The 18,758-nt window shown below is 40.3% G+C and overlaps 2 protein-coding genes across 2 annotated transcripts; one reads left to right on the forward strand and one right to left on the reverse strand.

Annotated features, from left to right (window-relative positions):
- Positions 1-1,949: 1,949 nt before the first annotated feature.
- On the forward strand, positions 1,950-13,249 carry nr1h4 (nuclear receptor subfamily 1, group H, member 4; the record flags this gene model as incomplete). The annotated part of the gene is made up of 9 exons (XM_080437472.1): positions 1,950-2,046; positions 3,465-3,842; positions 5,985-6,125; positions 8,545-8,687; positions 9,010-9,108; positions 9,376-9,475; positions 10,157-10,303; positions 12,705-12,818; positions 13,011-13,249. The coding sequence occupies 9 exons, from the start codon at positions 1,950-1,952 to the stop codon at positions 13,247-13,249; spliced, it is 1,458 nt and encodes a 485-aa protein (XP_080293598.1).
- Positions 13,250-14,929: 1,680 nt separating this feature from the next.
- Positions 14,930-17,590, reverse strand: c1qtnf13 (C1q and TNF related 13; the record flags this gene model as incomplete). The annotated part of the gene is made up of 2 exons (XM_080438060.1): positions 14,930-16,020; positions 17,527-17,590. 2 exons carry the CDS (start codon positions 17,588-17,590, stop codon positions 14,930-14,932), a joined length of 1,155 nt encoding a protein of 384 aa, XP_080294186.1.
- Positions 17,591-18,758: the final 1,168 nt, after the last annotated feature.

Here is an 18,758-nt window from a genome sequence, read left to right on the forward strand (position 1 = left end):
GCTAACATGCCATGGCAAAAAAGTAGGACGTAAGAGGAGTACATCACATTTCTAACTGTTGCTGCCGGATGGAGATCTGTCTTTGCTTTTGCTGAGGCCATCACAACCAACCCATTCCCCCCATGTCTCTCAAACACAGACCAGATAGTTCACAAACAGCTGGCAACCAATGGCAAAGGTTCTGTTTATTTCAGAGGCACTGTCTGTTGACTCAGAAGGGCCTCTTTGGATGGAGCAACAACCCATCAATGATTAAGCTCTTGTTTTTGGATACATTAAGATTTATAGACACACAGGAACCATTAAATTGTTAATACATTTCTCATGAATAGTTCCCCACTAATGTACAGTTGCCTATACTGTATGTGAACGCTCAGCATCATTAATCTGAGGATGTAGGATATAGACTCACAGCTAACTGGATACAATGGGGGGGGGGGGGTCAGATCAGATCAAGGACCTTCATTATAGGCTGTTAAATATCACTCAGTCTTCTTTTTATTTTTCTTCTTTATAACTTCAAAATCCTCTAGCGCATTTTGAAATTAAAAGGTCAACCAGTACAGTGCAGCTGTTGCTGTGATAAGATTCCATATGTACAACAGTGAGGCAGAATGTTTCCATCCAGTGATATAAAATATAAACCAGAAGACTGATAGCAATGCTCTTGTTCAGTTGGCATGTACTGGTCATGCTATCTGCTTGTGCTAATGACTTGGTGTGATGTGTGTGAGTGTGTGTGATGTTATTGTATGTGGGAGGGATCTCGGGTCTGAGGCTTCATCCTAGATAAAGAGGGATTTTAGGGGAACGACAGCAGAAAGGGGAGGGGATGTCTATGGACAGGAATGGACAGTTTAATTAATAACCACCATCCCTTTCTCCCTGACCCCAACTGGTCTCACATACTCTCACTGGAGGCCAGACAGAAGCAGCTATAGTAGCCTAAATGATCATTAGCAAATATTGATGGTGCTGTAGCTCAACGCGTGGACATCAGAGACAGGCTGGAGACGATTAGGACACACAGGAGACATCATCTAACAGGAGTAAGTATATGACTGAGTGCAAAATATAGCATGTGCCGTAGCGAGAGTCCTATAAGAATTTGTCCTATGTGCCACTGTGGAGAGTGCTTACTAGAACGGTTGTGTAGGCTGGGGTTTAGAACTCCTCATGGGCTACGGCTCCATCCCGGGGGAAATTAATCGATGTTAATTAAAAAAGAAAAACGGCATATGAGATTTATAACTGTATAATGGTTCATATGTGGCACTGTTTTCACGTGGCTTGATTAACCTCCCATGTTCATTGTGGCCTTGTGACTTTCTTGTCTCACCACAGAGGCCATAGGGAAGGCTTCAAGGAAACTACGTTTCAAATATTTAATATTTTATTTTGTTTGATATAAAGCAGGGTGAGAAGAAAATGGCGTTAAGAAGAAAATCCAAAATGCTGCATGGTATGACAAAGCAATCTGTAGCTGTAGCCTATGTGAGTGTGTAATAGCAAAAGACATATTTTAACACCTGTTACAGAGAACATTGTCTCAGTAACACGGTGTCAGCCAGGGAGGTCTTTTGCACCCAACATTCATCCCCCCCACATGGAAGCGCAGCGTGTTAACATCTCCATGTGGGAGAGAAGAGGCGTCTGTTAACGTAGAAACTAAGTACTACCTGATGTTTAATTACTTTCCAGTGGAGGGAATCCAGACATACAGTACATTATGCTTCTACTGCAGCTTCACATAGCTAGACAAATGAGAATTCATATGAAGGAGAGAGAAATGCCATCACTCACACCTCTCACTCATTGTTCAATGTTTCTGTTGCAGAAGTGGACGAAGGCTTTTTTTTTTTAATTCTTCAAGTGGACGAAGGCTTGCTGCTGCTTTGCGTCCAATCACGTCTTGTCCATTCTGAGTTGGGCCCCTGCCACCCTCCTGGATGAATGAGTGGGTGGGCCACGATGTCAATGTGGTGGGACCATTACAAATCCCACCCAACGATGGTTTCCCTTTGTCAGAGAGCTCACACTTTTTTGGTAAGTCCATGTGACCACAGGTTGTCTACCAGACAACCTCTGTCGTGTTCTCTGAGGTAAGAGCTGATATCCTAATGTCTAATTTATACTGATTATACCGATTATAATCTGCAAAAGGTGTCACGTTTTTAGTTGAATGTGTTTTTTTCTTCCGTGAGTCATACGGTTGCATGACAAAGAATAAATTAGGAATTCGAAATATGCCATTCAGTAGCCCCTAGAGGCCAGTGAGCTTGTTAGTTACATTGTCCAGATGTGAAAACTTCACACATTACAGTGATGCAAGGAAATGTGAGGTCAGGTTAATGAGTAGCTATGACAACCTTTGCTCCCCTTGGCACTCCTCAAGCAAGTGTCGAGCTGTTCCATTACAGAACTACTGTTCCACAGTGTTTATAGAAAGGCTTCTCATCAAAGGGAGCAGAGGAAACATGTTTAACGATAGGTAAACCAAAGGTACGAGCAAAGGTAGAGCTTCGGACTACAGTCGGAATACTGTGATCAGAGCACAGAACACCCATATGGGTTCTTGGTGACACTGAGATGGCCATGGTCCAGAAAAAGTCCTCAGGAGGTCAGTGTACAGTTATCATCGTGTATTAATTTGCTTTGATTCTGAACAGAATTGAATGCTACAGAGTATATGGGATTCTACCTTACAGATGACAAGACATGTGTTTTGCATAGATGTTGTAAAGGCTACTGTATGTATTTGTATTTTCTTTTTTTTTCATTACCCCTCTCCTGATTAGAAATACATTTGTTATGTATGAATAAATGGTTATGTTACGTTATGAATGGTTTTGAGTGTGTCAAATGATGTGTTAAATAATATAGCTCTACTTTTCATCATCGAAATATCTGTGTGAACGTCCAACAGCCCTTTGTCATTTTACAGTAACATTGTGCTCCGTGAGAGTGAGTTGTTAATCATTTATGCGTTTATTACTATACACTGCTGTATCATTATCCAAGGCTTGCAGCTTCTGCTGGGACACATGTAATATCATTGAATGAAATCAAAATCCCTCACTACATTTTGAAAAAGATGGAATACTTCCTTGTGAGATGTCTCCATACAGTATACAGTAGTTACAGTATTCCATACTGATCCTGTCATAAAACAGACTGATGGTGTAAACCTCCAAATCCCTTAATGAAATTCAGTCAACAAATCTTGAGCATTGACTTTAACTCTGAGAGTTGAATCAATGCTCATTATTTTGCTTTGCAGCTGTTGCTAACTACATTAACCCAGGGGTTCCTATTTTGGATATGTCATCATAAGCGAACATTTCCAAAACATTGAACTTCTAGATCTGTTATTTTCCCTATTGGTCATACAACAAAGTGTGCTTGGCTTAAGTGGTCAATACTGGTGGTGGTAATATAGCATCCATCTTATTTCTCTTTCTCAGACATTCTGGCAGACCAAGGGAGTCCGCTGCTCCAGGATCCGAATGTTTTGCCCTTCACCGGATATCCCAGCATGCAGTACTCATCTATAGAGCCGGCCATGTGCTCGCCGCCATACTATTCCACTCACAATTACTACCCCCAGTACAGCGGAGAGGATTGGTACTCACACACAGGGATGTACGAACTGAGGAAGGGGCAGCAGGAGGTAACCTATGATGCTGAGATGGAGGAGGTACCTGCTGCACTGCCTGCTGGATGCAAGAGAACCAGGCAAACATCTCAAGCTGGAAGGGTCAAAGGGGAGGAACTGTGTGTCGTGTGTGGGGACAAGGCATCCGGTTACCACTATAATGCTCTTACGTGTGAGGGATGCAAAGGTAAGGTTGTCCCATTATTCAAAGAGTTAACCACATTTACCCTGGCACACCTATTATGGGCAACTCTTCCTAAATAAAAATAACAATAATTATGATAATAATAATTTTTAAAATAGTGAAAATATACAACCTCTGCTATTTTCGTTCATCATAAGTCGAAGTATACAGGGGATACGGTGGCGCAGTCGGTACTGCTTTCGCCTCACAGCTGGAAGGTCCTTGGTTCGATTCCCGCCGGGGACCCTGTGGGTGCTGGGGGCGTGTTCACTCCTCCCCATCATCAGTGCCCATACCCTAGGTGGGGTTGGTGAAACCGCCTTTCCCCTAGGGCAATTACCCTTACAAAAAACATGCAGTAATCCAGGTCTCTATACTGCCTCCCCCTGGTCAGCTAGGGTGCCTGATGGAGGAGAAAGGAACTGGTTGGAATAACGTGTCACGCGCTAGATCCTACCGGGGAAACCCCCCCCCTGTCAGATGACAAGAAGTGGTCTGCTCACTCCTCATGTATTGACATGACAAGGAAGCTTGAGCTCAGTTTGGGGCTCTACCCAGACTGGCAGAGGGAGAGAAGCGCCCAGGATTACAGTTTAGGCAATTGGCACTGGGTGAAAAAATGGGTTACAAAAATCATGGGATCTTTAAAAAAATAAATAATAATAAGTCGAATATAGGGCTTAAGTGGTTAAATCAGTTTATTGTTGACCTACAGTATGCTGAGCTTTTCAACACGAAGTAATACTTTCCTGTTAAAAATGTCACCACTTCTATAGGTCCCAATGAGCACCTCAACTCTGATGCTTTTAGTTTTAGTTTGGTAGGGGGCTAGCAGGGGTCAAACTTAGACATTCTATGTAATATATATGTGATATATTACTTAACCTGGCTCACTTACAGTCAGAATTTTTCAGAGACAACATTTTAAAGGAACAATATAGCAGAATATAGGCCCAATAATAATAATCTTAAAAAGTGTTGAGCAGGCCATTTTCATTACAAGTGTTTTGCAGGGTATTTAGTTATATACTGCAGACCTATTAGTGTGTAGATTATATTTGTGAAATGCATTAAAACCCAATTCCATCAGCTGTTGGTGAAGTGTCATACTATATGTTAATTTGTGGCGTAACATCTTGTCAGCATCAATACATCATACAACATCAATAAGTAATTTCCATACTCATTAGGCAGGAGGCTGGCTGATTAAAGGGACAATAATGTTCCACAATGCTTCAGCCGTTTTATTTTCTGCATTTTGTTGTACTCTACAATTTGTTCTCTGTTTGATTAGATGCCAAAAGAAAGATTACTGCATAGACACAGTCGAACAGATGAACCACTTGACCCATAAAGAACAAAGGAGGCGTCCTTGAACTTTGAAACTAGTCAAAAGCAAGAATAACTTTACAACCCGTCTTCATGTAAAAAACAATCCACTTCCAGTAGTGGCACCCAAGTTGTGGCCTCCAGCGGCTCTTCCCGACATTTGTTTTTATGACGCTGTGGTTTTACTCTGGTTCCTGCCAAACCACAAGGGGAATGGATATGAGTGTAATTCCACACTGTCAGGTGGGACAATGCCAGGAGTGCAGCCACCGGTGTGTCCTGCCATTTGCCCGAGAATCGCTTTAGGTTTTGCTGCCCTGTACCTGGTACAAAGGCCAGATTGGGTTCCCTCTCAGCTTTCTGCTGTACAATGTGGGGGGAAACCTGAGCTGTGCAAAACGCTAATGTATTTCATTGTGCTTAATGTTCTATGTCAGAATGTCTAATAACTGTTCCCAAATGAGTGCATGTGGGTCATGCACTGATACACTCTGGAACATTGCCAGGTGGGCTGGGGGGATCCTCTCGATAAAATTCTTGGAACACAGTAACACACTGGCCATTCAAATGTACACTGTTATCCTCTTTACTGTATATGCAGTCTACATTAATGTCCAAAAAGGATAATACTGTATATTACATGACCAGAATTGATAACATTTATACTATCTCTTTCTGTTCTTTTGTATATATTTTTAAGTTCCAAAAGTCCTTTCTGTAAGCGTAGTGCTCAATTTATACTCTGTCACGTGACAGAGCATAAATTAGGCATAAATCAGACTCATGATACTGAATCTTTTTTCCAACCATGTTCAGGCTTCTTCCGACGAAGTGTAACAAAGAATGCTGTGTACAAATGCAAGAGTGGAGGAAACTGTGAAATGGACATGTACATGCGCAGGAAATGCCAGGAGTGTCGACTGAGAAAATGCAAAGAGATGGGCATGCTGGCAGAATGTGAGTAGGCTACTGTTGCTTGTCAAGAGCTGTTGGCACATAAGATGACAGTTGAATAATGTCATTATGAACAAGGAAATCAAGCAAACGATCTTAATTTCAGGACTGTTTGGTCTTTCGCTGGTTCCAGCCCAAAGATCATTTAAGCAAGCCCTCATTCAATATTCTGACATTCCCAACTGAATTAAGAACTGAACTGTAGTCCACATACCACACACACGGTGTGCCGGGGCACACTGGTATCCCATGATCATGATGAGACAAGTCCAGGTGTGCATTGCAATTTTGTGACAACCACACATTATTATTGCAATTAAAAAGACTATAAAATCTTTTAACCTGGCGTCTCTATTTTGGGCATGTTATCATACAGTAGGTGATACATTTTATTATTAGGCCCCACAAAAGTAAACAAAAGCAAAAATTGCAGATCTAAAAGCTCACAACATTACATGAACACAAGTGTGAGATTTTGACAAAACATTTGAAAACCATTGTTTCATTTCTCACAGATATAGTATATAAAATGTGGTGTAAGTGATATGTTTTGTTTAAAATGTAAAGTTTTTTATTAAAAAGTCAAAACTCTATTATGATTGTAATCATTGCTATAGGCCTATAGAGTGTTTGTTCAGTAATAATTGGTCTCCCTGTCTCTCGAGCTCTTTTAAATGGGACACCAATTACGTTCAATCAGGAGATAGAACCCATTCATCAGCTCCAATTGTATTGTGTTCCAGTTCCAATTTCATCTGCTAATTGTTTGGTTCCATCACTTCCAATTCCCTTGTTTATACTGTATCCTGCTGTATGAGGTATCTCTCCTGATTGGATGACATTTACATCCATTTATGTTTAAAAAAGGGTCAAATGATATTCTCATAGCAATGAAAATTATGGGAATATAGAGCTATTTGACAATCATTTGAACAAAAAACCAAAAAATCTTACAGCACCTTAATGATAAAACAAAATACTAACTAGAAAAAGTGCTCCTCGGAGCACAGGTCTCCGCCAGGTCAGGGAGGTTATTGTGGCTTCCTGGTGGCGCTATAATAGGCCAATGTGAAAAGGTTGCCATTTCTTCTTAGGCCTTTCACGGCAATCGGACACTGCATTCATGATTTGAGGCATTTTGTTGTGTTTTGCTAAATTAGACCTGCTGGAACGTGAAAAGGGTGGCATTTCTTCCTCAGCCTGTATATGTATATATATGTATATGGATATGAATTGAATACCAAGGCCCTCATTGGAAACAAGTCCGCAAGGACTTTTATGAACGGACCTGTTAGACAAAGTATTTTAAATGTAACTGTGCTGTTTTACATTTTTTGCCTAATAAAATATTCAATCAATCAATCAATCAAAAAGCCTAGTGGGAATGTGCGAGCAAAATGTCACGAAATTGCACGTGATTTGAGGCATTTTGTTCAAAACAACTTATCCTGCAAACTTTAGAAGCCAATGTTAGTCAATTTGGATGGAATATAAAATATCGGACACATCCGTCTTGATCACATGACTATAGAGATACTGTGTACTGATTCGCGTGATTTTTGGACAGAATCTGATGGAGTAATATCTTTTTTTCTTTCTTTATAAAAGTCAGCCTCCTGGTGGCGCTCTAAAAGGCAGATGTGAAAAATTCAGGGCAAAGGTTTTTCCTTGGCCTCTAGGGAGTGTGCGTGCAAAGTGTCACCATGCAGATCGGTGGTAAAAACGTGAATCGGCCTGTTATAGCGCCACCATGAGGCTGATTTGAACATTTTCAAGTGGCATTTCTTCCTCGGCCTAGTGGAATGTGCGTGCAAAAGTTAGGGCTGGCGTAGACAATAATACGTAAATGACTCACCGTGGAAACTTCTGTGTGCTCATTTAACTCTGAGTGTAAAAGTGGATTTTGCAGTGCAGCTGTTTGTAGGTATTGCTTATTATAATATTAGCTGTAATAATCTAATGATCTATATTATCCTGAAACTGGCGTGAAATCGGTAGTGTTAATTTAACTTTAAACAAGTAAAAGAAACCGCACGCTGTCCGAGTTAAATTAACACTCTGGATTTTACTGTGTGTATTTGGAGTTGCCATTGGTAGAGAGTAGGACAGAGTGAGCTCCTGTTGCTCATAAATAGTGTAGGGAAGTTGTGATGAATATTGCAAGGTGGTTTGGCGGGTGTGACCCTAACCTGCCGGTTAGGGTCCTGGAGTTCTTGTTGTTCTTGAAGTTAATCTGAGACGTGCAAATTTTGACAGCTGTTTACAGAGTGTTTACTCTGAAAGTATAAAAATGTACGTGTAAGGGTCAATTTGTTCACTTTAATTGTTAGATTTTGCTGTGTAGATTAGAATCACTGCTGGGGGAAAAAAACTGTTTTGAGGTATTTAACACATAGTGTAAGGTTTTTGTCACTTTTGGCAGGCTTGTTGACAGAGATCCAGTGTAAATCGAAAAGGCTAAGGAAGAATACCAAGGCCTCCCCGGGAGAATCCACTGGTGACGACACAGAAGGTACAGACATTGGAGACAACAAACAGGTCACCTCCACGACCAGGCTGTCAAAGGTAATCACAACCTGTTGCTTTCTCCAGTTGGGACACACACAGCTACCAATGGGTTGATTATCAGAGAAATTTATCAATAATTGCAAATAATGGCCACAGTCACTGGAAATAATGATCAAATGTGATTGCTGTGAATGATGACATACTAAGCCCTCACTCACTGTGTTTGGGATTATTCTTAATCTCTTAGCCTTGCACTTCATACATATTATATCAGTTCTAAATGCCTGCTGAGCTAACTGATAGATCATATAACACTATTACTTAACTTTACAGACAGTGACAAAAACTAAAACTTCTGTTGTTGTTCTTTTTCATCCAGGAAAAGGTTGAACTCACTCAAGAGCAGCAAACGCTATTGAATTTCATAGTAGATGCATACAACAAACATAGAATTCCTCAGGATATGGCCAAAAAACTGGTACGTTACTTTTGACAACATGTCAGTTTTTCACAGTGCTTTCTTTTGTTCATGGTTCCAGCAATGAGATCTCACAGCACACATCTGGACCTATGTGCTGGTTTTATGTATACAGGGGGGTATCATAAAGTTAATATCCTTATGAGATTAACAAGCACAAAACGCCACTGTTCTGGTAGCACAGCCTTCTGCTGGTGGAGCTTATGCAACTTGTCTTATCAGCATGTCTCTCTGTTCCACTGACGTGTGTTCGTATTGTCTACCCAGCTCCAAGAAGAGTTCAATGCAGAAGAAAACGTCCTCCTACTGACGGAGATGGCAACGAGTCATGTACAAGTCCTTGTGGAGTTTACTAAAAACATTCCAGGTATAATATCTCATCTAATGTTGTTTTGGAGGGAATGATATTTGACTATACATCAGTCGTATGCCTATATCCTAAGATTATGGTCCTTGATATCGCTGTTGCACCCACCAAAATCCATAGTCTTAACCACATATAGCATCCCTATTGTCGACATGTCATAACTCATAATAGGTGAACTTTTGGAGAAAATAGACGACCATTTGGGGAAATTACCAGATCTACAAGCTCACAACAACCTGTTGCGTTGCAACGTCACATGCTCGTAGATTTGTTATTTTTGGCATAGAGATTTGAGGGACAGCAAGCTCCAAAACCGTCATCGGCATGCCGCCGTGAAGGAGGAGACCAAGTACAGACCATTAAACCCTCAATAGTAAACTTGACCTTTCACTCTGTACTTAGTATGCTATTTTTTCCCTCAACACGGTCAACACCAAACCTCTTTGCTGAAAATAACTGATCTACAAGCTCACAACGATGTACACTTACACTATATAGGGTTTACAGTAAAGTGGTTAATTTAAATCTGAAAGCGTAAAACTGTACGGTATATGGAGTTATATGTTCCATGCATACAGTATACAGTATGGGAGTGGAGTGATACAGTGATATCAGTGGTAGCAAAGGCCATAAGGTGTGTGGTAAGGTGTAAAGAATGGAACTGTATGGTCCCTCTGGCAGGTTTCTTGGCTCTGGACCATGAAGATCAGATTGCACTGCTAAAAGGCTCAGCTGTGGAGGCCATGTTTCTGCGCTCGGCTCAGGTCTTCACCCGAAAAATGCCTCATGGACACACAGAAGTGCTGGAGGACAGGATACGCAAGAGTGGTGAGACCACCTAGAAACATTTAATGATCTGCTTGGGTTGGACTGGAATATATAAGAGTTCAGTCATTATTTTGATGCAGTGAGCACAAATGGCCTTTAAGATCTCAGGCCGGGCGGACGATCAAACATTCCTAACTAATCTAATCCCAACTCACGTGATGGAGCGGAGTAGTGGATGTATTTTTATTTGTACTTTACTACCTTTGGCTGCTTATACACCTTCATGAAATTGCATTGACTTAAAAATCAAATGAGGAAAAGGGACAAAACTTGAGAGAGAAAGAAAATAGCTGAGTGATTAGTGAACCCAGCTATCAGAGGCTCTGTAGAAGCTACTTTGTTACGTGATATACATAGTTTGAATTGTCAAAGTTTAATAGTCACTTACTTCAACTTTTTTATTGATATTTCAGCTTTTACAAGTATTTTTTTCTAGATTATTTTTTCACTTTTACTTGAGTAAGGAATATGTGTATATACTACTGCTACGTCTCAAGAAGAAAATACTCCTATTTTGATGTGTGACCTTCAGAGACCTTCAGCCCTCTTTTCCATCTCATGCAGCAGACTGCACACTCAGCACCGTCACCGTGACATACTGAGGGGTCAATGTGCAAGCCGAAACAGCTACGTCTAGGCAGGTTTATCATGAATAATGGATTAGCTTGCTTCTGATGATGCAGCTGGGAGCTGAGTTCTGACCTGTTGATTCCAGCCTGGGTGTGGATTACACTTGCAAGTCGACCCTCGTTGGGTACAGTTTCATTCTGTTGCGAGTCTGGGCACTGTCTTAGGTCCGTAGAGGAGATGTCTGAGAATGTACTACAGCTAGCCTATCAGAAATACCGTGTACCTATAACATTCCAGTGTTGTTGGGTCTGCGTGTGTTCAATATGCTGACACGTATGACATGTATCATAATCATCATAAATAAGACGTCCACAATGTTTACTTTGTGTGATGGCTTTACCCCGGTGTTGAGTCTATGCATTCACATTCATTGCTACTGCTTTATGAATTAATCTAGCCCTTCCAAAGTCTTTAAAAGAGCGTTACTATCTGGTGCCTTCATATTCATACTGTACTGCACTGCTGTCACGTTTGAGGTGTCTCAGTGACAGAGTGGACAGCTGAATTGACAGTTGCAGAGATGGCTGGAGACGCAGCGCAGGTCTGGTCTAAATGGTGGCGCTAAGAAATATTCACGCCAAAGGCCAGTACAGGGAAACAGGGAGCAAAGCTGCCTGAGGAAATCTCATTCGAAGGGTGCTATTGTCCACCTCTCTCTGTCTGATCCCCACTGGCATTTCTGAAGGTTTAATGGGTTCTATGATGTGTTTGTCTGTATGTAGACCGAAGTTGGAACTGTTGCACACGCTCTAAATGAAATAGTTTGAGAAGGCTTTGAAGTTATACATTTTTTTAATCCAATGAGTAGAGAAGCATGAATATTTACATCTTCTTGTGATCTCACCTCTTCCTTTAGAATATTTCACATATCTATATTTACTGCAGATTTTCTCTTGACTGAAACAGATCTTTCCCTAATGCTTCTACTGTTACGTACAGTATTAAGGATAACTGCCATTAATGTCTCATTGTTGATAGACAAAATTATATTCACTGTTGATAGATATCTATTATCAACCGTGTATATTGATAGACAACAGTATATCTGTCTGTCTGTCTGTCTGTCTGTCTGTCTGTCTGTCTGTCTGTCTGTCTGTCTGTTCGGGCCATTACGCGGCCCTCACACCTACGTCGCACCGCCGATCTGACTGATATGCCCATATAAGATCTCTGTATCTGTCAGTCCTTTTATGCCCATATATGGAGATATCTGTATATATCTGTATATGCCCATTCATTCATTCATTCAACCTTTATTTAATATTCTCGGAGAGATCATTGAGGGAGACCCTCATTTACAATGATGCCGAGATTACATGCCCATATATGGGCATGCCCAAAGCCAATTTTAATATAGGATGAGTGTGTAGATCTAACTGTAGAGATACATTTGCATGATATTGTTGTTCGGCAAGTATAAAATCGGACTTAAGTGGTTAAGGGTCACAGACAAAAAAAAGGCTTTTATCTTATGAGATATTATGTTGGGATATTACACAATCAAGTACAGCTATTTTCTATGCACATAAGTAGTCTGTCGCAATGCATAGTTTTTTTTTATGCTTGCATGTTGTTATTATTTGATGTTGATAAGAAACTTGATCTGTTTATGGTAACTTATAACTTATTGTTGTGTACACTGTACACTGATATATGACAGGTTACCGTGGGGGGGAGCACACTTGATCAAAGGAACACTTCTGACGCTATGAACTGTAATTGCTACTCATTTGTAATATCATGGCATAAACACGTGTATATCTTTCCGCAGGTATATCGGAGGAATTCATCACACCCATGTTCAACTTCTACAAAAGCATTGGTGACCTCCAGATGATGCCAGAAGAGCATGCTCTACTCACAGCCATAACCATTCTGACACCAGGTCAGTATCAAATGTCCTTAATTGTACAGACAATTCTGTTATTGATATATTCTTCAACAGTCAATCAAGTCAATTCACGATAACCTAAACCCTTTATTTACAATAACAGAACAGGCTAATTGATCATATAAACTGCAATCATAACTACTACTAATTTAGACTGAATGCTGTTCCATCTGCGTTCTCCTGCAGATCGGCCATACGTGAAGGATCAGCTGGCGGTGGAGAGACTACAGGAGCCCATGTTGGAAGTGCTGAGGAGGTTTTGTGCCCTGCAGCATCCACAGGAGCCACAGCATTTTGCCCGTCTGCTGGGCCGGCTAACTGAGCTGAGAACACTCAACCACCACCACGCAGAGATGCTCGCATCCTGGAGGATGAGTGACCACAAGTTCACCCCGCTCCTCTGTGAAATCTGGGACGTACAGTGACGTATGAGGAGAAAAGCAGCTGGGATAGGTGGAGTGGGAAGTGGGGCTTTGCGAGTGGATGGACATAAAATTTTAAATGAACATTTCAAGTTGAGCAACAATGTCATGCTCCTCCTCGGTGTATATATCTGGATTACATTAGGCTTTAGAAAGATGAGTATTCAACATGTAATGACTTTGTGACCTGGGACTTTTTGCCTGAGGTTTACCAGACTAAAAAAATATATTACATTAACAGTATAACGTTATTGATATATTGACTCCAAGGCCAATGAAGTATTTAACTAATAATGTTTCTGTTTATTCTACTGATGGTATTTGTTTTTTTCTTGACTCGCATTACAATCTAATGTGAGTCTGTGGGAAACTGTCCTCATTATGTGGACATCTGAAACAGGCCAGTGCCCCACACGAGGAAACTCGATAGAGGTACAAATCACAAAGAAATATTTTCATTGCACACCAAAGTAAGTATGGTTTGTTCCACAAACTCAGCTTCCAACGAAATGTGTTTACTTATTGAAAATGCAAACGTAATATTTTCTGGTTTATTTTGTTTTTGAAAGATCATTGTTCAAATCACTATGCCTAAATTACACCTGGACATTAAATACAAAAACAGTTTCAAAATACTTCTTGTTCCTCATCCATTTTGATGGAACATAATTATCACATTAAAACTGTGGTAAACTACCGGTATATGCATCAACTTAATGTTGAAATTAACATTAGTGTCTTTATATTGAAATACAGAATTACTCCTCCGGGTATTTTCCCACATTTCATGTTGTTCTTCTAGAATACTCAAAAAAGACAAAGAAAAAAAAGTAATACCTTATTCTATTTTAAATGCAGACATTTTGCTGTATTTTCAAGCATCCTGGTTTTCTATTTTCTAACAATAGAAGTAGCATAATACACATACTGCATCAATTGTATCAGGTTGGTACATGACAATTTCTGATTGTGTTATTGTAATGGCAAACCTGTAGAGCAGGAGGTATGTAATGAGCATCACATAATGCAGAATAAAGAGACTTAATTTGCATCACCCCACTCAACATTAAAACTACAATATACAAAATATTCATTCATATAACATAACATAATAAAAGTGATCATGTATGTATAAATCATGTTCTCACAACTAACAGTATCAGTAAACTATACATTATGTACAAATTGTTTCCATGTGATGACCAAAAAATACAGGATGTCAGGTCTTCCACCAAGGTTCTGTGTCAAGGATTTTTTAAGATTAAGCTAAACCAAATTACACTAATTAATCTTCAAATTTATGATATAAACAATAGTTTTCCACTATATTTATAATGTCACAAATAACTGCACTATCAAGAAAAGACTAATTGTGTGCATAAAGACAACTATGCTTTCTATGAAAACTAGGAATAAATAGGCGCATAGCTCCATCTAGTGGAATAATTTGACAACATTATACATCCAGCTCCTGTTGGAGTATCAAATATGTAAATGAGTGAATACAATTGCAGTATTATTGTCCTCAAAATGCACAAATTAAAGGACGTTTATTCCTCTTTTTTTATCAACAGAATGAATCTGTATATAGATACACAACCTAACGAGGAAAATGTGGGACAATTATAATAAAGGTTTAGATTTATTTTCTTCTTTTGTTAAACACCATGGAGGGGTCAGTGTTTAGATGTGAGTTCTGTCCTGGGAGGTGGTAATCGTGGGCGGCTCAGCTTCAGGATACACCAGGAAGCCAGAAAAGGTGGTGTATCTTCCCTGGTTGCTGTACACAGCGTAGCGTTCATCCTGCTGACTATACAACCACACATTCTCACCCTGCTTTAGAGACAGGAGCAAGCTCTGGCTCTGCATCTCCCTGCGCTTTGACGTATCCTCATCAAACACCATGGCCTGCACCACGCCACGCCCCGTCATCAGCTTCACAGAAACAGCCCTGCGAGGGTGCTTCCCGACGGTGAAGGCAAAGTAGTAGGCCCCGGGAAAATGGCAGGTAAACAGACCAGAGGTTTTGTTGAAGTGGCCCCCAATGTTAACATACTCCACGTCAAAGGTTAGTGGCTGCTTGTCCTGCTGCCCGCCGCTCTGTCCCATGACTGTGGATGTTCGCGCCACTGAGAAGGCAGACCTTGGTTGCTCAAGTGTTTGGCCCTTGGTCCAGCTGTTCCAGCGATCCCCCAGAGGGGGACAGTCGGGATAGGACTGCCCAGGTGGAGACAAGTGGTTGTTAACATAGCTGGTTGCGGAAATGTCAGGATAGACGAGGTAACCAGAGAAGGTGATATAAGGGCCGGCGTTGCTGTACAGAGCATACTCAGGACTCGGCTGTAAAAGCAGCCACACTGTGTCCATAGCTTTGAGACTGATCATTAAGCTTTGGCTTTGAACTTTCCTCCCTTTCTTGCGGTAATCGTCAAATGCTATAGCCTGCACCTCCTCGCCATTCTTTACGAGTATGACAGACAGCATTTTCTTTGGAAATTTCCCCATGGAGTAGGAGAAGTAGTAGGCCCCGGGGATTCGGCACCGGAAGTGGCCTGTATCTGGGTTGAAATCCCCGCCTGCATTGACCAGGAGCCTATTGAAGGTGACCGCCTTCTGGCTGCCTCCCTGTACACTGTTGGTCCGCGTGGCCGAGAATGCAGAGCGGAGTCCCGTTGTTACTGGAGGAACACTGAGGGACATAACTGATCCCAAGCAGGTGATCATACCAAATAAGCAAGCTATATACCAGTGATTGCTCCCCTGGGCAACGTCACCTGGAAGATATAAAAGAGAAAACAAATCACTCTCATGTGACATAACTGAATGAAAGCAAGAATGTTACTAGAACTGGACATTTGTGTCGTTTCTTTACATTCTTTGCAAAGCAATGCATTTGAAACTATCAAAGATGGATGAATATGAAATACAATATATTATAATGCCACTGGGTCAGCTGATATATGAGTGGGTGAGGAAGTCTGGCTGTCTGAGCCCTGTCAGGACGGATCCTGCCACTCAAATCAAACACTCAGTGGAAGCAAGAGCCCCTCTAATTCAGCTGGTATTGTCTGTTCACTCTGTGCACTGAGAGAAAGGGCTCGATTAGGCACTGGTTCATCTGTTCCTGTGTGTGTTCACAATGGAAAATTTTGGAGGGTTGGTGAGGTGGGGTAACTTGGGTAAGTGATTGGGAGCTATTTATGCAAGTACAGAATGCTAAAACACACCTAATAGAAAGTGCATTTATAAAAGCCTTGTTATTACATATCCCACAATGTTAGTGGTCATTTGGGGAGGATGGATGGACTTTGTGGTCACTTACAGTTATCATTATTATGACAATACACAGTAAAATCCTGACTGTTGATTTAACTCGTAGAGTGTAAATCATTTGAATCAATACTCAGTTCTAGCTTTATTAGGAAGAAGATTTTATCAATTGCTGGTGGTATAATTCATTTAATGTTTCTAATGTTTTTTTGTTTGTTTTTTACTTACCTTTACCATTCTGTTCAGGATAATATAGGAGCACCCATATATTTTTTATTTAACGCTTTTATTTATTGCTCATAAGTGTTTACCTAATCTTTAGACAAAGTGTTTACATTAGATTAGAACAAATGGTTGCTTTGTATAGCGTCCTTGATCATTAGTAAACAAGTGGAAACCTCACAGCTATACATGACCAATAATTATAGGCTTAGTTGGAATTTACACCTAGTAGTTTGTGCAAGTCTACCATTTGTTGTCTTTGATATACATGTTTCACAAACATCTAATAACAGATATTTAGTGCTCACTGCTTAACAACAGAGTTTTCCCATTTGTCTGTGACAAGTAAGTGGAAGAATGAGGTGGCAAAAGAAGAGACAAAATACACGGCATTTATAACATATCTTTTTAAAACAATACTTATATAATAATATGTTTTTTTTGTATTTGGTAAGTTGTGAAAATATCTCTTCATTGATCCAGATTTTTTTACCGTGTGACTAACACAGTATAAAATCAAACACAAATGTAATTACCAATTATATTTTAGTTTAACTTTATACTGTGTATTAAGTCAACTTAAATATATCTAATTACTAATTAGATATATCAGATAGTGACAGGTTAATACCACACAGGTTTCATAGCAATCTCTCATCTGCTATTTTGTGACCTTGCGAAATACCCAGATTTATGTACAAAGTAAATTACATATTATACAGGCAGTTCTGTTTCAAATATTGCCCACAGCATTCACATTCACAATTATGACCCAGATTTCAACTTACCTGTTCGGCTGTGGCGATGCAGAGATTGCATGACTGTAGTCAGATGGACACCTCTCTTGTCCATTCTTTCATAAAGCTCCTGTAACTGTTCTGTTGATGGCCAGGCCAGCCCTCTACCGTCTACCCTGGACCCCAGTTGGAAATGGGTTTTGTCCATAGGAATAGCCTACATCAGTAGGAGGGGCTCTAATAATCTTTCTTCCTCTATAGCAGGGGTCTTCAACAGGTGGTCCGGGACCCCTAGGGGGTCCCCAGAGACACTACAGGGGGTCCACCAAATCTGTGTGATAGGATTTATTTTCTTTTTTTCACATTAACCACTTGAACCCTAGCATCCCTATTCTGAGGAGAAGAACTTTGACCAAAAATAGCAGATCTACAAGCTCAAAGAGGTTTGGTGTAGAGGGGAAAAAAGAGCAGACCAAGTACAGAGTGAAAGGTCAAGTTTACCAAGTATTGACAGTTTAAGTGGTTATGTCTGACAATACACATTTAACATGAATCCAATATGTAATGGGGGTTCCTGCTTCATGTCTCTCTCAGCTAAGGGGTCCTTGGCCTGAAAAACGTTGAAGACCCCTGCTCTATAGCTGCATGGACCATTCAACCATGATGGCTTGTGGAGATGTTAACTCAAATTTGTGTTGTTTTTTCTGTAGTAGTCAGTATATAACCTGTTCTCTCTGGTCTGGATCAGTTGTTAAAAAGTGAACCAACCTTATCATGATAACATGTCCATTTTCACTGCAAGACCTTACTGTCCTGCCAATCAAATGCTGCAATGATGTGTAGAAAGTAAATTCACACACACACACACACACACACACACACACACACACACACACACACACACACACACACACACACACACACACACACACACACACACACACACACACACACACACACACACAGATTAATGATATCGCTTATTTTGTCAGGAATAAAGAGTTTAAAGAGTTAAGAGAGTATAGGCACTATATTACTGTAGTATTTAGTGATATTAAATACATTTCACATTCATATGACGTGTATTTAATATCACAGAGCCAGACCACCATGGAAATTACATTTATTTCTTAATAGTATAGTAGCTAACATAGTCATATACTTTTACAGTCACGTTGTTGATCTGCTAGTTTTTACATTTGCTAATTTTTATATTTTTTATTGACAAAATATCAACATTCCAAATACAAATAACTAATGCAGTTACAATACAATTTAAAAAA

Source organism: Gymnoscopelus braueri (genome assembly GCF_963280865.1).
Source record: "Gymnoscopelus braueri genome assembly, chromosome: 9".
Lineage (NCBI taxonomy): Eukaryota > Metazoa > Chordata > Actinopteri > Myctophiformes > Myctophidae > Gymnoscopelus > Gymnoscopelus braueri.